We start from the raw sequence: 21,869 nt of genomic DNA, 5'->3' as shown, positions 1-21,869 counted from the left end.
ATCCAGTGCCCTGCCCAAGGCTGCCTAGTTGCTATTAGTGGTAAAAGCACATACGGTACAGCTGAAATGGAACACCATCAGCTTTTTAAAAATGTACTTAAATCACGCATCTACACAGGAACCCTCTGAGAATCCCCATCAATATACATGCCACATAAATATTCCTGACATAAGCATTAGTCTGAGTATTGTGCTTTCAGCAAGTGTTTAAATAACCCTTGTCCTGGTTAAAAGAGCAATAAGAACATGGAAAATCACCACTAACTTTACGGGTATTTTCCTAGTGTGTAGTGGATCATACTGCAACATTTCTTGAACGATCAGTAACTGCTTCGGGAGGGGCCTTGCCCGATGCTGCCTTGGATGTCAGAAATCATAGCAGAACCTCTGCTTGCTTCCATAATAGCAGGATACCCTTCTCCTGGCCATGAACAGATTGTCTTCCGTCCCGTGAAGTGGGCTGTAAAACTCTTACCTTCTCCCTTAAAACACTAAGGACAATTTTCCTCCTGTTTCATCAGGCAGCAAAAGCAATCATCTCTTTAAGCAGCAGCAACTGACACCTATTTACTAGGTAATTGCTGCAGTTAAAGGGGATTAAGCACACTGAACCCTTTCGGCGATGAGGCGAAGCCACCCCCTCCCATCTGCAGTGCTTCCCAGACGCACCTGGGCAGAGCTCAGGGGAGGGGAAGGCCAACCAAACCGTGCCCCAAACGCCAGCTAGAGCCGCTCACGGCTTAGCTGCAGCCGGTACCCAAACAAGATGCGCATCCCCAGTGCCATCACAGCAGGAACGGCCCCAGACCCCACGCACCTCAGCTGTGCGGAAGAAAGCATCTCTGTCCCCACCAGCCAGACAGGAAGGGGTCTCAGAGAAGGCAGGGGTGGCACATGCTGCAGGCGCAACTTCAGAGCGCAGCATGAACGCAGCAAGGTGGGAAATAAAGGAAAAATGCCACAGCTGCGAGGGCCTGTGTGCAACAAAGCCTAGCCAAAGGAGCAGAAATCGAATGCTTCTAACAAGAGGCAACAGAACAGACTAAATCCAACCAAATTTTAACGACTTACACTGCTGGACCAGGCAGTGGTTTGAGTTGGGCCTCCGCAGGAGCGTCCCGGCTGGGACACAGGACGCACCAGCTCACAAATACAAGAGCTGCCACCCGACGCGAGCTCATCAGGGTTACATCAGGCCAAGCCAAAGGCAAGATGGCTTCTTCTCCCAGAGTCTCTGAAGCACTGGTGAGGGAAGCACAGACCGAGCAGTAACAGCACAGGCTAGCCAGCAGTTAGGCTGCCCCGAGCAGAAGCAACATTTCCCCATGATCTGCCAGGGAAATGCCACAAAGTTGATTTTAACAGGTTCCGATGTCCCTTTGTTTCTATTCACACTAATATTTTCTCATTTTCAGTATGGTGCCACTCACCTTGTTTGCTTTTTAAACATGACATTTTAAAGTCACATGATTTACTGACACAAGAAAAAAAATGCCTTTGTAGATTGACCCTTATCCCAGAAATGCCAATTCCACAATGTCCCATGGCTTAAGAGATAAATATGACACACAAACCTTTGCACTGTTTAAATGTTATTTTATTAAATATCTTCAGTTCAAGGTTTCATTGTAACAAAGCTATGAAGGTTCTACCAACATTCAGACCAAACAAACAAACACTAGCTAACTTTAATTATTTCTATATCATGCAAAAATTCTGCATCAAATGCCTTCCATTTCCTGTTTAAAATGTGATATTTATAATATATATTATATAGATGCTTATATTAGCCCCATAAGAGAACATTAAGAATGCTAAAGGTGTACAGCTGTGTTTGATAATGGCCATACCAAGCTAAGGTTTTCATTAACTTAAAAGGAAACAAAACAAACAAACAAAAAATAACCCAAAAGAGAGTTTGTCTCCAAGACTGTGCAAAACCAAAAAACCCAACAGTTCTCTTTTTAAATTTTCTTTGAAAGATGCAGGTACTTAATACAGAGGGTTTTCTTTTTAATTATTAATCAGGTAAAGAGACAAGGAAGACCAGACCTAAAGAAGGCATGCATAATGTTTTGTATTTATCTTTTTAAAATGGCATAATTTTAAATCTCCTGTTTGCTCTCTCTTTGTGGCTTTAAAAAAAATCTGAATAAAATATCAAGGCTTTTCACTTTTCCACTTCACTCACTGGCTTAGTGCTGTCTTAAGAAAAAAAACTTTCAAAAAAAAAATCTAGTGTTTGCCCCTCATGGGTTCAGTCCCCACACTCCTCCCTGGGGGGGCATGGAGGGAGGAAAGAAAAACCTGGGAAGTGTGGATGGTCTTTTCCTTCATCAGGGGTTAGCTGATGTAATCCTGGCATGGGTTGATAGCACCTCTCTAATTAAGGGAGCAGAGAGCTATCTGTTGCAGCACCACTGCTGCAGTTTGTGCAACAGGTTTTATTTACTGCATTGGAGTTAAAGGATTAAAATTCCAAATTACCTTTCTTCTCTTCCATAGTCTGTAAGAAGTTTGCCTTACATCTAGCACACTGTCAATGAGGTCAATTTTAATTAGAAAATTATTAGGGGGTAGACAGAAATTCAGGTAAAAGCCATCCCAATTTCTGCAAGTGATGCCTTCTCTCGGTCAAGACAAATCCTATCATGTCCCAAAGGCCATCACCATCTTGGGGCTTGGCTCCCTCCTTGATAAGGTTAACAAAACACTTCCACATTCCCCACCCAATGAATAAAGGAAATGGACTCCTCTCACAGCAAAGAAACATGGAACATGAATAGTCCCAAAGGACAAACATCAGATCACATGTGCTAATTCCCTTTTCCCTCTGCTTCGTGAGGTATCATCTAACACCCAGAGGCAACACAGGGAGGTGGCCTAGAGTCCTTCAGCTACAACTTTTGAGGTTCTGATCTGATAGTTTTCTGTGTTACGACATCACTGTAAAAAATAGAAAAATTACCCAAATAAACACTAGGAAACATGACACTTACAAACATCAGATGGGTTCGTGGTGGGGAGAAGCACCTGGCTGGGGCTGCTGGCTCCCACTGCTATTTTACTCAGAGACCAAACAAATCAAACAGGAGGCCAGGGAACCCCTTTGATTCTATGGGTGCATATAATTCAGTATAAAAAACACACGCTATTTATGCCTCATATAGGAGTGTATGTGCAAGTCTTCATGAAGAACATAACACTAAGGTTTTTGTCTGCTTCCTAACGAACACGTGTTCTGCAGCACTGTGGATCCCAACTATGCTACTAGAAAGGAAAAAAAAAAAGTCTCATACATGTACCCTCTTCCTCTAAAATCTCTGCTCTTGACACAATGCTTTGTTTTGTTTTGTTACATTAAATAAGCTGGCTTCAAACCTCTGTGTTTGGCCAGGTAGTGGCTGTTTCTAAAACCAGTTATTTCTGAAGAGCAAGCTTCTATTTAAGTTATATTCACTTAAACCCATTTTTCCAATCCCTACTTCCACCTTTAGTTTTAAATCAACATTCCATTTTTTTTTTTCTTAAAAAAAAAAAGTCTGTTTTGGGATCCAGCAGCCGAGCAACCAGCTTTCCATAGCGTTCCTGCTGTGCAGAAATCGAAGAAACAACTCAGGCTGAAGTCAGTCTGCCAGGCAATAGGAAGAGAAGTACCTCCTCTCTCTTGAACCCCAGTCTTCACACTGGCTCCTCTGGGGTCTCCTTGCCACCTCTCACCGGCTGGAGTCGCAGCACAACCTGAACGCCATGTTAACTTCCACCGTGGCTTTGTGGAGAACAGTTCAGCCATCCGCTGCTCAAGCTGCCTCCTTTTTTGCTCTCCCTCTCTCTTTCTCTCTCCTTCACTTTTGCTTTCCCCCTCACTTCATTTCTGAAAGATGTTCCAGCTGCTGCCATTTTTTTAGCCCTGGGGGAGGGGGCATGTTGGATAATCTGTCATTTATTTAGCATTATTCCTGTTTTTTATTATTTTATACAAACAACATGTCTTTTTTTTTTTTTAGATTTAAAAACACCTTCGTACAGCAGAAACAGACACGATGGATCCATGGAAAACAACAGAAAGGCAGCGCCTGGAGCATCAGATGCATGCAGGGTTTCGTGCATTTGGCTGCTGCCTGTTTGTAATTTGTTTTTGTTTTTTTTTAATGTCAAAACAGACATGACCGTTGCTGTCACTCAGGCACTCCAGAGCTGCTTGCTAAGAAGATATTGCCCTCCAGCTGAGTATCTCCACAACTTGCTGCAGTCAGGAAGAGGTAGCATCCACCCAGAAAGGAGAGGGAAGAATGGGATGGAAGATGGAAGGAAATAAAGCCAAACATTAGCTGTACACAATAAAGAAAACACGTTTCATACAGGCTGTTTGGTGCAGGCAGAAACCCTTCCTAACGCAACACAGGCTGCGACTCATGAGGAGAGCCAGGAAGACAAGAGGCACACACTTTCCCTCCCAGGTGGCTAATTGTGTCAATGAAAGTTCACTACTTGCTAAAAGGAATTACTGGCTTAATTGGAGGAGACTTGGGCCCACTACCTAATAGTGACACATCCCAGAAGTCAAAGAAGTTTCCCAAGGCTCTGGTCAAAGTTTCTGCTTCAGCTCCAACTGGCTTTTGCCTTGAACTGGAAGAGTTTTTTCCTTTTTTTTTATTTTTTATAAGTCTTCAATTTTTGTCTCTGAATGTTCCTGTTACCTAAACAAATGTATGAGCTTTTCTGCAGTTCTGCAAAGTTGCCCTAATGACTGCTTTTTTGGATCGCTATTAAGTTGGTTTTGTTTGTTTGGGGCTTTTTTTCATGTTTGCTTAGCATTGTCCTGCCATGAAAAGGTAGCCAAGAAAAAAAATCTTATTTCTACCATCTGTTAATTTGCAAATCTTTGATGCAAACTCTCTTACTAGCTTTCTCCCTTCCTACTCTCTTTATGCAGATGTCCTCTGATTAACCTCAAACTTCTTTCCTGCTGCAGTCTCCTTTTAAGATGTCTTACCCTAAACTGAACTCTGCCTCCAGGTGAGAAGAAATCACTGATTTTTATTCAAGCATTCTTATTAATCTCATTTCTTCTTCATCCATACCCACATGACCCAGTGCTGCTCCAAAATGATTCAATGTGTTTAGATAGGGGCTACCCACACTGACCCGACTTGCAATTGCATGTGGTTACACCTTCTCCAGGCCCTAGAAATGCATGCAAATATTTCAACTTCAGTTTGGTTTATAGGCTTTTTAAAAATAGTGTTTTAACCAATATTTTGTGGTTTGGAAATGGCTTCTGCTATGCAGTTTTCAGAAACCCTCCAGCACATACTTTTGGAGGAAGTGCAACATTTCAGCAGCCAGGCAAAGTCAAGGAAACATACCTCTTCAGTAGCAGCAAAGACTCTCCATTCCTAAGCTTCCTCAGAACTCTTAGGCATAGCCACTGAGCCATACCAATCTTGAAATTAATAATTTCTTCTACATCGTTTTTTGGGCCAAATTCAGGACAGAAGTCTCCCTCAGCATCTCTGAGATGAAAATGATGCAAGTTTTGTTTGTTTGTTTCCCTGCAAAAGCTTTATCCTTCTCACAGCCTTATTCCCTGGAAATTCAGTTGATTATGCTCTCTTGAAAGCTTCCCTGCATCTGGTGCCCCCAACTGGCTTTTGCTGAAGTTCCATCTGTGACCTTTGTAGTTCACTTGTGATAGTTAACATTCTGTTCTATTGCCTTCAGTAGAGTTGAATCCTCACAACACATAAGAATAAAAACCGCTCTCGACATAGTCCCAAGCAGTACACAAGACTAGGACTCAAGTAGTAACTATACTTGAGTGGCTTATCCTCAGAGGACCACATTAAAAAAAGCTTGTCTCCCAGGTGTAAATTTTTTTTGTGTTTGCCCTTAAATACAAAAAATCTTTAGTAAAAATATCCTAAGATTAGGAAACTTAGATCTTTAAAATGAATGTGACGTATACTTTAGCATAAACAAAAAAGAGGCAGAATTTATACATCTAACTAGAAGAAACCATTAAGACAATAAACAAAAATGTCTAAATGCTGCAGAAGTAAATATATCTGCTGCTCTTCAGGCATAAGCAACAATTCCTTCTTCATAACACATTTCATAATAAAAGTTTCCTCCAATGCTGAATTGTGGCAAGGTAACTGGGGAGATATTTTAAATCCTCCAACATTCTTATTTGGTTAGATTGGTTTTTTCCTGAGCTTTCTGAACATTGTACACTGAATAGCTTCTGCTAGTCAGAAAATCAGTAGTAAAGTGTGTATGAATAGATCTTTATCCTTATGGCAAAGAAATTGTTTTGCCTGGATTTTTTACAATATCCTGTCTAGAATACGATTCTCATCAAAAAAAATTGTCTGAAATCACCAGCAGGTAAAGGCAGATCCCTGACAGCTGGCAAGCACACACACAGCATGAGATACTCTTCCTCTCTGCTCTGGGTTAGCACTGTGTCCCAGCACAGAGCTGTGTACCTGGGAGGAAGCACTGCTGCTATTGGAGTAGCTATACACAGGAACAACTGTCTGGCACACAACTCGGGTTTCTCAGGAGCAGCAGATAATCCTGCCGAGTCCAGAGGACAGGGCTTACAGAAAGCAACACTAACTGATCAGCAGAAGTTTTTAGCCTGCAGACAACTGACAATGGTTCTCTCATCACCAGCCAAACAGCCCTGAATATTGAATTCCCACATATCATAGAATTAGAATTGTAGGGGTTGGAAGGGACCTCAAGAGATCATCGGGTCCAACCCCCCTGCCAAAGCAGCTCCCTAGCACATATCACTCAGATAGGCGTCCAGACAGGTCTTGAATATCTCCAGAGATGGAGACTCTATAGCAGCCTTAGCTGGGTGTATGATATATTCCTTCCTTCCCTGGTGGTCCATACCTGTATTTGATCCTCACTGGAGAGGTGCTGCAGGAGCTCCGGAGCAGTGGTAGTGGACATTCAGCCACTTGCCATCCCGGCGGTGCCAGACCCGTGTCTCTTCAGACTGCGTGGTGCGGGGCCGGCCTTGGCCATCGATGTACTGCGTCAGGCGGATGTACGCGATGCAGGCAGCATCTTCACCAATGACGTGGACGTGGGGGTTCAGGATGGTGGTGTGTATGGGCTTGCTGTTCTTCGACAGTACTGGCAGAACATGCAAAAAACATCAGCGTCGCTTTACTACTAAGAAGTAAAAAGCTCTCTAACATCCTCCAACCTCTTTCGTATTCTACTCACCTTCCACTGGATTCTGGGATACAATAAAAATTGCTCCTGCAATTTTCCAGGCAAAATCCAAGCAATTCTTTCCCCTATCACCTATTCTTCTCCTTAGGAGCTGTGCACTTCTTATTGCCTAGAATTCCCTGGCCCCTTTGCTCCCACTTCTTCTGCAAAGCATACTCGCCACTTTTTCTAACATCAGTGCTGCTGTTTCTTCAGTTATATGAAAAAATCTTTTAATTACAGAATATTGTTGCAAATGAGTCAATAATCAGGATATCTTTAAACTAAGTTTACATTAAATATGAACACGCCTCAGAGAAGTATAAAAATCACTCCAGAACAGGCTTTTGAGAAAGACAAGTTTCTACATACTTTGAGCACCAGGAATTGCCTATACTAAGGACCTTGACCTAACCACAAAAATAAAACAAATTGAATACATTAGGATTTAATTTTCAATTATCTCATTCTGTGGAGACATCCAGGAAGGCAGGCAAATCCACTGGTATAAAGTGATAACATTTCTCCCAACTCGTTTTCCAGCCCCAGGTGGACACGGTGACCCTTGTATCCACATAAAAAGTTCACTGGGTGTTAGAGATCTGAAACCATCCAGGGAAAGCTCAAAGTGAAGGTGTGACTGACTTGTGTATCACTATCTTTATGTCTGACCATTCAGTATGTCTACCCCACGAACACACAGGTTTCTTCCATAAAAATACATGCCTTTTTTTCCATTTCCATAACAGTAGGAAGTGTGGTGCCTGAAGACAAAGCTCCTACAGTCCGTGCTTACAAAATATCTGCACCAGGCAAATCGTATGCCTATACTGAAACTGTCATTGGAAAAGGCTTTTGAGATAAAGCATCGTGGCTCTTAGGAATGCATCATGACCAGTGCACAATGGAGCTGTTGCTGGCTTTGTTAGCCACTAAAAATTAAGGGCATTTTTACCCCAAAAATATGGCATAAAGGAAGACTAGAGAGAAGGCTGTTGGTATTACCAAATCTACCCACTCACAGTTCTCAAAGTAAAACTTATGGAAATCCATTCCTTCAACCAGGTTCCCCAGTGCTTCAGGTTCAAATGAGGTCAAGCCAGGATCACAGATTTTTCTGCAAAGAAAAGCACCACAGGCTTACAGTCTGCATTTCAGCCCAAGGGCTATTTACACAATGAAGTGCTGGTATGGCATTTATTTTCCTACTCCAAGGAATAGGTTCCTGGAGGTCTCAGTCCTACTGCAACCCCAGAGAGCTGATGGTAGTTGGCATTTCACATACAACAAGCCTCCAAGGTTCTGGCTTTTTTTCATTCTCTGACCATCTCACTGCGCCCTGCCCCCCTTCTTACAAAGCCAGGACATTTTCCTTTTGTCACTCCTGTTGCTGTTTGTTACCTGACTTCTATTTGATGTTCATTCAGAGAGCTCTACCATATCCCTACTCCTAATAGATGGAGGCTAAAAAGTGTAAGACTTTTTACCATCCCTGACTGCTCAACAACTCCTCATACCCAGAAGCCAGAACATCACTTGCCTGCAAACTGATAAACAACCTGTCAGAAGACATCTGTACTTACGTATAAGCCTCAAAGTCTCCATTGTTGATGGCTTCTATCAGCTGCTCTGTAATCTTTATGATCTCTTGCTTACGCACTGCAAACAAGAAGAAAGAGCAATTTAATTGTTCATAAGACTTCAGTGGGAATATGGGGATAATGGGTGCTTCCTACAAGCAATTTGCAGAGCACCTTTAGTCTAGACCTCATAGGATGCTGCTCCCTGCATTCTGAAGATATGCAGTAATGACAGCCATCCACATGAGAGTAAAGGGGCGGTGGTATGAGAGGGGAATGGTGATCCCATAATGCAGGGAGAAAGGAAATAAAGATGTCATGTTCGATTTTTCATTTTTTTTTTCTCTCTAGAAAAGTCTAAGGCACCAGAGGTCTGTCCTGAATGACAGCTTGAGGTGCTTCTGAGGAGTCTGACCAATGAACGTCAGTGAACCTGCCAACGTGAAGCATTTGTCTGGCAGCTTAAGGCGTGGAAACCCTTCAACACAGTAATCACATACAAATGGCCACTACATAGATCAAGCCAATTGGAAAAAGTCTCCCAACAACTTGCCTATCACCATCACCAATACCTCAGCTATCATGAATGCTGCAAACAAGCAACTGGGACATGTAGGGATGACTTCCTCAAGCTAGAAAGACAACCACAGCAGGATGGATGGGTTGGATGAACAGGTCCTAAGCCATGTACCAGTGCATACCCTGTTCTTCAGGCAGTTAGCTTCTGCCAGTCCCTATGTACAACTCTTTTCAGCAGTGACAGCACTGCCATTAACCCAACCCAGTACACTGGACACAAGATGAATGAAGACAGGTGCCAGCTGCCTACTATTATTTGTCCCCTCTCCAGCCAGCACCACTGCACTCTCTTCTCTTGATTTTCCACAGCCCAGGCCCCATCCCCTCTGAAGTGTTCCAACACTCATTGATCTCACAAGTCCTTAACACTAGCAAGGTTTGCATCAGCTCTGTTAAATAACATAATTTTAGTTCTACAGCTATATATGTGCACCCTTTACATGCCTGACCCTGTATGCACACCCTCACATCTCTGCAGCCTTCCCCACACTTACCCTATAGTTAAATATCCTGCACATTATACAAGCATTTAGGAGGTGCTCTAGCATTAACTTCAATGTTACCAAATAACTTACAATTCCTACCACCAGAAGGGAAATTTATCTGTCCTTAAGCATCTAAAATGTAGGTGTCTGAAATGGAACCAGTCACTTGCGTGTTTGTCCCTTAGCCCTGAAAGAAATACAGGCAGTTCTGGAAGTCTCACCTGAGGTATCTCAGATACCCAGGATTAGGGCTATGATGTCTAAATCCAACTCACTATCTTTAGATGTCCAAGTCAGGGAAGCTGAATTCCACTCTAAATGCCAGAAGATGCTAGTCTGAACTGGTCTGTCCTGTAAACTTCCATCCATATGTGCATCTCATCCCACCACTGTCAAGTGCAGCTGCAGAGCAACAAGATGATAATCTCACTGGCTAGGAAGGATTTCTACACCCGCTCTGGAAATCAATGAAGAGAATTATACCATTCAGCCAGCCACAGAAACATCTCAGATAGGGGACATCTGGCTCATCAGAGTAAAGGAGCTGGTTTTGCCATTCAGGCTGGATGCACTTCCACACATCGGAAAGATGTATGGGGGGGGAAGGATCAAAGCCACACGCTGGGATATTTCTATTGTGAAAAATGTCTCGACACCCAAGTCGTCTGGAATTGCTCCTGCATGAAGCAGGGCTACTTGTTCAACCTCCCTCCCATTCCAGAACAAAGAGTCCGTGGGAAAGGCTCTGTTTGGGAGGAGTGAGGAAATCTGCAGCCCACAGCCGCCACCACCACGTGCTGACTCATCCCAAGGAGGTTTGCATCACCCTTCCTAAACGTCACCTTGCAGCAGCATCAGCCCTATCCTTCAACACAAGCCCATCCCATCAGACTGTGCTCGTCTTCTTGCTTTTACTACATGTCCCGAGCTACGACTGGCACACAGCGGGTTGTCCGTCCTTCCGGAGGACACGGGGTCAGGCACCTGCACCCACCGCCCCTGACGAATCCACGGGGCGTCCTAAACTTGTACCGCGGAAAGACACAAAGGGGAGGGAGGCAAGCATGCACCAGCACGGGTACGAGTGACACACGGCTATTCTACTGCCTTTTCTGAGCAACTTCAGAGGCCGCCCCGCTACCGCCGCCCGCCAGCGGGGCCCAGGGCAGCACCTTTGGCGGCGCTGGGCCGGAGCACCGGGCAGAGCTCACGGCCGGGAGCCCCCGCGGCTGCCTTGGGGCTCCCCGCGCCTCCCCGCGGCCCCGCGGCGCCCCCCGGCGGCCGCCGCCGCTCCCTGCAGGCGGGAGCGGCCCCGGGGCGCGGCCGGCACCTCCGGGCGCGGGCGGCCGTGGCTCCCGCCGGCAGCACCCCGCTCAGAGGGGCGCTCCGCCCCTTCTCGGACGGCCGAGGGGCGCAGAGGTGGGGTCTTTGCATCTACGTAACTAGTATTAATTGCACTACTCCACTACGGCTCCGCAGCTGCTAACTTACACGGTGCGCGGTTAAGTACAAAGGGAACTACTGGAGTTAGCAAGGGCTCCGACCGAGCTCGCTCTAACTCCAATGTCTGCCCTGGGCTGTCCCAGGCAAGAAGCTTCTCTTCACAAGACTGTGTAGCTGCAAAACAAATGTAAGCGTTAAAATAATAAACAAACAAACAAACAAACAAAAAAACAGAAAGCAAAATAAAAACCAACAGAGAAGTACAAACACACACAGCCCCAACCCATCGGCACACAGAGACAACCAGCAACCTCTACCTGCTCTCCTGCCTCTGTCACGCATGGGCTGGGCTGGGCACCACTCAGAGGGGACCACCCTGCCACCGGCGCAGGAGACCCCCACAGCACAGCGGGAATCGCACTAATGCTGCCGGAGGTAGTTTGCGGGTGACCTAAAGCACTGGTCAGAGGAGTGCCAGAGCAGCACGAGGGCACGTGCGAGATGCGAGTGAAAGGGAAAGGAAGTAGGACATCCAAATCACTGCAGATCCCAGCTTGGAGGGGAGTGGGGTGGGAGAATGCTGCTCTACTTGGCAGAGAAGTGGCGATTCGGCACTCCTCAGTGTACCAAGCAGCGCCTTGCTATGAGCAAGAGGAAGGAGTTAACAAGAAAGCAGTGATGGACAGTTCACAGCAAAAAGGACTTTAGAAGAGATCATTTCCCTTCCATTCTGGGTGGGCAAAACACCTTTCCCACTGCACCTCACAAACCAGCAGTTTGACACCTTTAGAGCTACTTCAAAAAAAAGTAACTGCTGCATCCTATGAGACACTGCTGCTGTGTGCAGGAAACCAGGGAAGGAGGACAGAGGCAGACAGAAGAGGGCATGCCTGTTCTTTCCTTCCCAGACTGACCTGAATGGAATCAAATACTCCAGGCAGTCCCAGCTCATATTAAAGATCCTTCCGTTATAGCTTTAAATAAGCAGCAAATACTGTATGTCTGTGTAGGGGAAAGTTTGGGAATCCCACAAAGACTTTTTTCCCCAGCCTACTAGCTGTTTTCATGTCCATTTTCAGAGTTTCTCAGCTACCTGCTCCCCTACAGAGGCAGCCCAGCCCGTTCAGGAGAGGTCAGGCAGACGGTACCATAACCGGCAGACTAACCATGGTACCAGCTAACTGAGCTAGCAAGACAGATACACAATGAAAAGCTCACAACAGAGAAACGTCCCTCAGAGCCAACATTATCCAAGGATTTTCACTCAGGGCAACTGACAGCAGACTCAGAAATGCGAGGGGTTTTCCAGCAGCCACAGCCTCCCTTCCAAAGCATCCTTGAAGCAGTCTGTAAAAACTGGATTTTTGTATTTCCTAAGCACCATCCATGTCTGGGGTGCTCAGAAGTTCTTGACACAGAAGACCAAATTCAGCCTCATGCACAAGCAGACCTGCACTGCTGGGCCATTTGACCACAAGGAAAACTAAGAGATGCAGTGACTTGCCTAAGGAGATCCCAAAAGGCAGTGTCTCTGCAGAGAACTCCACATCTCAACCAGATGAACACAAGGGAATGATATTAGCTAGGATGAGGTTCCTTCTTTTTTTTTCCAAAAGGGAAGGAAAGGTTTAGAAATTTTCAATGTGCAAAGGAGGGCATTTTACAGGAAGGGATATGATTTCTTTTTATTCTGGAGTACTGGAAATGAAAAAAAAAAACAACCAACCCACAATGTTCTGGAAGGAAGTTGAGGAAAGGAAAAATCTTGGGGAAGGAGAAATGGGTTAGGTGGAGGGAGGGGTGGAAAAAGATGCCATGAAGCACTGCACCCCTGGACTTACTGGCTGAGAAACAGAGAGAAAGCTGGGACTGCATGGACTCAGTCTGTGTTTTGCTCTCACTGTGCCTCCGTCCTTCAAGCACTGAGCTGCCGTCCCCGGTGGAGAGAGGGGGAGCTAGCATGGCAGGGATTAAAACACAAACACAAACAAAACACGCAAGTTCAGTAAATAAAAAAGAGAAAGGAAATAGGAGAACATTAAAGAAACCACAATGCTGGGCACAGAACATGCAGGAGTATCCTCCAGGGCAAAGCCAAGTAGACAGCTCTACAACACGGACCTGCTGTGCCATTTAGAATGGAACCAGCGTTGCCTTTAGCCCCACCATGGTGGAAACAACATATTCGCTAGGCAACTGTCACTGACGAAGCAAGACGATGTCTCCTACACCGCAGCAGAACAGACCTGTTGTCCACTGAAAATAAGTTGGCAGAGGAATTGCACAAGCACTTCCCCTTTTCCCAGAGCCACCCACGGCTGTGCAGAACACTGAGAACCCCCCCACCACTAAACCTTTTGGTTGATTTAGTTTTGCCTGAGTGTTTGCTCAGCTTAAAACAGGGAGGGGCAGGAGCTGAAAAGCCACACTGGTGAACACTGCTACACTCAAAGCTTAACCACTAAAATTACCAGAGCTAGACATAGCACAAACCATTACTGTGCAAGCTCCTTCCCTCCCAACTGCCATTCAAATGCTCTCTATTAAAATTATTACAAAAATTTTTAACCTCTGCCCACCCCACACCTCCCTTGGATTTGATCTGCAGCAATGTAGCCCTAAACAATTCTCCACAGATTAGCCCTGGGTCGCTGCCCTCCTTCCCCCAGCTTTCTGTTCCAGTCCTAGCCCTTCTCTCCTCACAGCATTTGTATTCCTGACATAAAAGGACCCGTTGGCTCAACTGGCTTAAGTCTGAGACCTCTCCTAAACAAAAGCTGCCAAAGGAGACAAGGTTCTGGACAAATACATGTTCTGGATGGATACCCAGCAGAGATTAGATAAATCAATTTCATTACCACACTACCAAAACCATCCAGTTTCCTTCCTTCAAAGCTATGCTCTTAAACCATGGAGCAGTCTTTGGTGACAATGTGGGAACTAGAGTACTGTCCTATAACGATGTCAAGTCTTATCTGAAACAATCTGTATTGCAGAGCTACTCACTCACTGGCATGTGTTTCTGCTCCCTGTGACTCCTCAGAAGAGGCGCCAGCAGCTTGTGATAAGCCACAGGAAAAGCACTAGGAACTAGGCCCAGCTGACAGAGGTGACATTGCTGCTTACACCACAGGGTCAGCATTGTTTTTCCCTGGGTATGTAACTCACATTGACTACGGGGAGAATGAGAATATACCTCTGCCTCAAAATGCAAACTATTAATTTACTTGCCTCAGAATGCAAACTGCATTCACCCATCCCAAATCTGCTCATTCAGGAAAATGTCTGCTCATCCTTCTTCGGGAGGTCAGGAAAAGGACAGCTGCTCAAGCAGCATGAGCAGATACGGGACTCAGAGCTCCTTCTGAAGAGTTTTACAAGCTCAGAATATTTATGATATGTTCACTGAAAGGTGTGAAATCTCTTTCAGCCTCTCCCTCTGATGTCTCACTCAAGGACACGAAAAAATAATTTCCATTCAGAGACAACAGGTTGAGAACGATCCTCATCTTAGAATCAAAAAACAGACCCAAAGAGAAAAAAAATACAGAGGGAAGTATGTGCATGTCACTAAAGAGATTCCCAGAAAGGGGTGAGAAGGAGACTGAGCAGTAACAGAGAGGATTCAACTGCCTGTAACCTACAGGGAAGGACAAAACCACAACCAGACTCCAAACCTCAAGGGACTGGTAGGGATTTTCCAAGCCTGGAACAGATTATGGAGATGAACAGGTTATGATATTTGCAAGAAAAGAATTCCAAGTCTGAGACAAAACCAAGTTAGCTTGGGTCAAACAGTGTTTATATGCCACAGAGGCCAAGTCAGCTGGTTCCCCAACACATGGTCCCACTGTGACAGGAATGACAGCGTCATGGCAAATTTATGAGCCGAGTCAGACAGAGATCTGGGAAGCTAGTTCAGGGCAATGATTGAACCTTCAGGATCCCCTGCCTGCACTTAACTGTATTGGAAATTGCAGGCAAAGCACCTACCTTTCAGATCCTCATCTTCAGTTGTGGTGTTACAGCTCTCTGTGGAACCCTGCATGGCAGAACAGAGCATTACCAGGCATCAGCGGTCAGGAGCATTAGTAAATAGTTTGATTCGTTTGTGAAGGAAGATGGGGAAAAGCGCAAAAACATCAGCAGAGCTGGCAGGGAGAGCATGATACAAAGAAGCTGTGGATGGAAGCAGGACGAATATTAAGCAAGGCTTAACAGCATCTCTGCTCAGCTTTGTGTGTTTAAGCCGTTCAAAGCCATCCACCCAGAACTTTTACAAGGACAGAAGTCACCAAACTCTGTCAAATGAGATAAAATGGCAGTTGCTTCTGTTTGGAAGAACAGCCACAAGAAACTCAAGAAAGGCTCCTAAGGCTCTCTCAGAGGAACAGTTCTGCATTTCCAGAAGAAAAAAACCCAAACACCACAAAGCACTTAAGTGCCTGTATCTTCTCTTCCACCCCACATATAAGAGAGTGATGATTACACACCACAGCAGGAAAGAGTTGATAGTACCTGAACAGTTGTCCCTACACAGCCTCTTCCAGAGATCCACAGCTATACAACACAACCCTCCCAGTCTACTGCCAGCAGGATTCAGGATCGTGCTACAAACCAGACGTCAGAAAGGTAGAAACCGAAGAAAGACACCCGAAGACAAGAACAACAAGAGAGAAGCAGAGGTTTCACTGGCAACACTCCCACATCCCTTACCTTTATGCCATCTGTAGCATTATGGACAACAGTTGTTTGAGGCTCCTAGGAAAGGATGGAAGAATCATTAAACTCCAGTCCTACAGCATTCTCTCATTTCTATTCACTCCCCAGCAAGTGGAGAAAAGGTGACTGACAAAAAAAAATAAATCAAACCACAAACTCCAAACAGCACACGTGTGCTTGCGTGCGCACGCACACACCTCCTGCACAGACGGCTTCCTGAAGAGAGAGGCTGCACTAAAAGCTACAGTCGCGAGGAGACAAAGCCCCCAGCTCCCCTGCAGTTGCCCCCAATTCCCAATTTGCCTCCAGTGAACGAGGCTGGCACAAATGTCAGATGGCAACTGAGCAGCCAGCCTGCACTCTCTGCAGCTGTTAGCCAAGTAACGACCCCTGAGCAGCATCCTGACTGCAAAATGCTTCAGGAGAAGGAGAGGAAAGATTAATCCCAGGCTGGGGCCTTTGTCTCCCATTTTTTTTTGAAAGTTTGCTTGGTATTTTAGCCAAAAAAAAAAAAAAAAAAGGGACATTCATAATTTCCATAATAAGAAGGGGATAAACCAGGCCACCTCCATTCCTCTCAGAGAGGGGCTGCCAAGGGAACTGGGCTGTGGGAAAATGCACACTTTTCAAAAAGTTTTTAAAATTCAATCCAATTTCAATAACAACAATAATTAATAATTTAGAATGGCTTCTTCAGTATCAAAACCATAATGAACAAAGCCAGTGAAGGGAAAGCAGAAAATTATGAAGCGTCCCAAGAACCCTCTGCACTGCAGCAAACGACAAAACCATGAAAACTCCCTTCCCCCCCACCCAAATGCCAAATCCAACTCTCCAGAGACATACAACAAAGAGCAGCTATCATTCCTATGGGCACTAACTAGCTCCTGCACTCATCCCTTCATTACCAGGACAAGACTTCAGGATCCTGCACCATCTCCTCCCACTGCTGTCACCCTTTCAGGGTGGCTCAGGGAGGGCTCCAGGGCCCGTGACAGCGCAGTGATATATACACTTGCCCATCCGCCGCTGTCACCCACTGCGCTGCTGCCTGATCTTCCAAAGCATACTGAGGCAGACCACACCGAGCTGTGCCATTAGACATGCTACGCACAGGGCACCCTAAGAAGTCCACTGCACACTGCCCAAACAGAAAATGCTAGTCCAGCAAGTCAGCTAGCTGGAGAGGATCAACCACACAACTGAGCAGGCCAAATGGGCCATCAAAGGACTCCTTTGCCTGCCCTTTCTTCTGTGGTGTCCTGAAGTCCATCCTCCATTTCCTGGGTGTTGAAGAGTGGATGGAGCTTGCCACTCTATCCTTCCAAATCAGCCTCCCACAAGCCAGCAGGAACAGTTGAACAGGACACACAGAACTATACAGGGATGGCACAAGGGGAAGTCCAGGCAAGCTGCGATCCCCACATCCAACCACAGCTCTGCTCAGCACCCCCACCCCAAAGCCTGTGAGGCTGTGATCAGGCCCCACAGCAGCACAGGGACACAGACAGAACGAAGCCAAAACACAAGCTGGAACAGAGCAGCACAAGCAGCACTCAGGATGGGGGGAAGGAGAGAAGGGGAGAGGACGGAATCAAAATTAAACCAAACAAAAAAAAAAAGCGGTTGGGGAAGATACCATGGACGTCTGCACTGGGGGTGTTTCTTTTGCAGTGCTTACTATACTGGTTTTGTTGTTGCTCTGTGGCTGAGACAGAAAAACATGGTTTTAGTTTCCCTGCTTGAGCAGCAGAGGCAGCAAGAAAATGACAGTATTGCTTCAAACCCAACCATCTCTTCAGACCCTCCCCTCCCCACAGGCTCCATCACCAAGAAGAGGGAGGAAGTGGGAGTGCTGCCCAGGTCACTGGGACATCATCCTTTCCTCAGAGGCATCAAACATTGTAAGGGATGTACCAAAACCCAAGTGTGCACGGACTGCTAGAGCTATAAGGGAGGAAAATAGAAGGGGAAAAAGGCAGCAGCCCAAAGGGACAGGGAGAATCCTGCACTACACACCAGCAAATGTATTTGGTGAAGAAGAATGAGAGATGGCAGCAGTCCCAAGACAAAGAGACTGCAGCAGTGAGTGACACACAATAGTCACGGTGCAGTTTCAAACCAGGGACAAGTGGGAGTTGTGTCTGAGGAATCCCAAAGTGTGTGGGAACAGTTCTAGATACATGATGATGCTGAGGGTCCCAGGAAATCTACTGACGCAAGAAAAAGTGTGGTCAGTCTTGAAGAAGTAGAGAAAGGGTGAGGTATGGTGTGTTGTGTCCCTGCTTTAACCTGAACAAAGGCACTTCAGGACCAAAACATGGAAAGGGATAGGGATGGGACACAAAGAGAAGGCTATGTAGTTGCCCAAATAGCAAGTCCTCTGTATGGTGCCTAGCAGTTTCTCTGCTTTCCCCTCTTCAGTCTCTGTCGTAGTTGTAATAGTAGAAGAAAATCTCTATATTCTGCATTCCCACAGCACAACACTGAGGCAGTCACCAGCTTGCTGCAAAGAAATGTCCCGTTGAGTAATGTACACCAGTTACATCAGGAACAAGCAATGTCTGTGTTTGTAGGAAGACAAACCTGTGCCCACTAGCATATAGCTCCCAGCCTAGAAATCCAGCCACTTGTTGGAGATTCAGGCCCACACTAGGTACATAGCTCGCTCGCTGCCAGACAGCAGGAACAACGTCCAAGTCAGCACTGCAGCAGTCTCACTCAAACTCCTTGGTTTACAGACCAGGGGTACTGGATGGGAGCTCACAGCAGTGAGACTGCATTGCACCTACACTCCATCCCACTGTTCCTGGGGAGCGCCAAGTCATACTGCAAAACATCAGGCCCTCATCTCCCAGTAACCACCCTGAAGAACGGAGAACTCAAACGCTGAGCTGGAACGTGTCTGCCAGAGATTTAATTACGCCAGCCGCAGACAGATCCTATATGAAGTTGAGACTTCACATACACACCTACAAACACTTTGGTATTCTTCACAAGCAGCATGCCTCGGCTTAGCTATCCCCTTTGGAGGGGTAGAGAGGAGAAACAGAAGAGGGAGACAGGGCAAGTAGAGAGGGGACGAAATAGAAGAGAGAGGCAGGAATGAATTCTTTAAAAGTCCAAGGAAACACTCCCCCCCCCCCCCACCAGCATATGAGATGCTCATCCCCAAAGCTAAGAAAGGAAAAACACTTTACAAATTACATCTTACTGCCTCATCCTATCTTCCAGTTCTCCCTGCACTGTCCTAAAACTTTGGCCTTCCAAGAACTTTGCTTACTGCATGTATTTCCAGCCTGATGGCAGAAGGCTGCTGTGGATGTAAGAGAGGAGCAGATTAACCTGAAAAAATGAATTCCAAGCTATTTTGTGGCATAAACAACCAAATTTCTGGCAACGCTTGAGTCCACCCCTCCACACAGCACTGAGGTTTCCATACTTCTTCAGAAATAGTGATCCTAATGCATAGGTCTATCTTCCAAAACTCTTCCAGTGAAAAGAGCACAGCACTTTATTTTTTTAGTGGGATAAGAAGATAAAAAGATAAAGTTAGCATGAAAGAAGCTACACAAAAATACTTCTGATTTTTTATACAGCTTTATAACCAATACCAAATGGGGAAAAAACCCTCCAAACATCCAGATAGCCACTATTTTGAAAAAAAAGTTGACAGCAGCTTGTTAGGTGTGTGGGACATCACCTTACAAAGTGCAAACCCAGAGACACACAAAGCACAGAGCCTACCATCCAGGCTGCACTGAACACTCAGGTCACCCATCACACTCTCCCCAGCCAGTGGGCTGAAGAACACTGAGTATCACTTTTGCTAGTCCAGAATCACATAGCAGTTCGCTCCAGGACAGAGTTCCAGGGAAGCAAGAGGCAGAAGACTCAGCCTAAGCATTTTTCATGTCTCTCTCTCTCAGAAGGAGGTATGTGACATACCGAGTTTCCCACACACACTTTTGTCTTGTGGGCACCTACCCAACTGCCCTTCCCCGAGCCTCAGGTACCACAGCCAACTCTTACCCCTCCCCCCCCCCCCCCCCCCCCTCCTACAGCCAGCCAACATCCCAGTCACTGTGCAGGCTACGATCTTTGGTAATTCACAGCAGTACAGCTCAAGTTAAAAGAGGCCAATTCACCTAAAAAGGTGCCAGGCCCTTCTTAAGATCTATGTAACACGGTTAGTTTTGGCACAGCAGTTGGCAGCGCTTCCTGAGCTAGACAAGAGACAGACAGACAGGCACAAACAACACAGAGGGTGCAAGAGAAAGAAAACAGACCAGTGAGCATATCGCTAGGGACACACATTTCTAGCCAACTAGAAGGAAGTAAGTACCAGCATACAGGCTGTGTCTGGTTATTTAGCCACCTTTACTGCTTCCATGTTTTCTGAGGCTGACGCATGGTTTACATATCCCAGCTGCTTTAAAACAACAGGCAGAGGGAATTTAAGTATCATTAGCAGTGGGCAGAGAAGAAGGGCAAGAAAGGTAGAACAAACTCCTGCCCTGGGGTTTCATAAAGGCAGGGCTGGTGAAAAGCCAGTCCCCCACATCACATTTTTCCAAGCAGTACTTTGGGATTACTTTTTTGTGTTTACACAATTTTAAGCAGTCATGGAAGGAGGAAGAGGAGGAGTATCTTCCAGATAGTGACATAGAAACAAATTATTCTGCTTTATTAGTACTATAATGTTGCTGTTCCTAACTGCAATAGGGGAGAAATATTGTCTGATCTGAGGAGATAATGCAAGAACTAATTTTATACTTTAGTTACTGTTCATATTTCAGTGTCAGAGACAAAGGCATCATCTAATGGGGGCTGTTTACAACTCCTTACAATATGGCACTGGCCAATTTTCTCTTTGCTCCCTTGAGAGTGGATTTGACTGCTTTTCTGACAAATTCTATGGATGTCAAACATCTGGATGGATGAAAAAAGGGAAATGAATAGGAGAGGGGAGGCAGTTACTGGGTGTTTGGTCATGCTAGGATACATAAACAAGATCAGGACAAAAGGAAGTTTTGGATTATAAAGGCTCTGACAAACCTTTTCAGTAAGTATGCTAAAAAAAGAAGTGACCGGCAGCTCTGAGCTGCCCGGCGGTGCTGTGCCCACACATTTCATCTGAACAGTGGAGCCCCATCAGTCTCTGTCACATTTGGAGCGACTCCCAGTTTGTTCTACACTGCAGGGCTCCCACCAAGGATGACGGCACCAACACCAGGCAAAGCACCTGCTCCTCTTTTTGGCACCTCTGCAACAGAATGACAAAGCCCCATGTCCAGGCAAGGCATACACCTGCTCTGCTGAGCCCAGGAGAACCACTGTCTTTTTCATTTCACACTCAGAGCAGGCAAGGTCAAACTGCACTGCCAGCAGTTGATTTTCTGCGTAAAATGGTACTGTATGACTGGCCAGGGGCCAGACAATCACAGGGCCCTTTTAGTGAGGACATGGACCTTTCAGTGCACAATGATTCCCCCCGCCACCGCCCCCCTGCACAGACATGCTATGTAGGGTGATGAGCACAAGCCGAGCGTGCATGGCATGAGAATGGCGGACGCACGAATCGCAGGCAGCTTACGGGAGGTGCTCACCATCAAATGCACACTGGAGCTCGACTTCCTTTTCTGGACACACCATTGAGAGAGGGAAAGAGAAGGGAAGAGAGGAGATGAGAAGAAAAGCACAGAAACTCTTCACACATTAGTGTGCCAGCGAGGGCCCCCCTGCCAATAACGCTCCCTTAGGCGCAGGTATAAGCAGCAGCAGAAATGCACAGACACACGAGAAGGTGCAGAGAAGTCACCAT

At 45.9% G+C, this 21,869-nt stretch overlaps 1 protein-coding gene across 7 annotated transcripts in view; it reads right to left on the bottom strand.

Annotated features, from left to right (window-relative positions):
* Positions 1-1,581: 1,581 nt before the first annotated feature.
* CAMK2G (calcium/calmodulin dependent protein kinase II gamma) overlaps positions 1,582-21,869 on the bottom strand; it is a 114,934-nt gene continuing 94,646 nt past the window's right edge. Inside the window, exons 14-23 of one of the 7 annotated variants that reach the window (XM_084265490.1) lie at positions 21,655-21,687; positions 17,685-17,753; positions 16,040-16,084; positions 15,317-15,365; positions 13,153-13,278; positions 11,372-11,497; positions 8,820-8,895; positions 8,259-8,353; positions 6,910-7,155; positions 1,582-4,246 (exon numbers count right to left, since the gene is read on the bottom strand). In XM_084265490.1, the coding sequence (XP_084121616.1) occupies positions 6,923-7,155; positions 8,259-8,353; positions 8,820-8,895; positions 11,372-11,497; positions 13,153-13,278; positions 15,317-15,365; positions 16,040-16,084; positions 17,685-17,753; positions 21,655-21,687 (852 nt within the window). In that variant the 3' untranslated portion in view covers positions 1,582-4,246; positions 6,910-6,922. The remainder of the gene's footprint in view (positions 4,247-6,909; positions 7,156-8,258; positions 8,354-8,819; positions 8,896-11,371; positions 11,498-13,152; positions 13,279-15,316; positions 15,366-16,039; positions 16,085-17,684; positions 17,754-21,654; positions 21,688-21,869) is intronic. The other 6 variants (XM_084265484.1, XM_084265487.1, XM_084265486.1 and 3 more) reach the window with 6 other exon arrangements.

This window comes from Gallinula chloropus (assembly GCF_964237585.1).
Source record: "Gallinula chloropus genome assembly, chromosome: 5".
Taxonomy (NCBI): Eukaryota; Metazoa; Chordata; class Aves; order Gruiformes; family Rallidae; genus Gallinula; species Gallinula chloropus.
The sequence above is the reverse complement of the archived record's forward strand: the minus strand, read 5'-3'. Positions and strand labels throughout refer to the sequence as shown.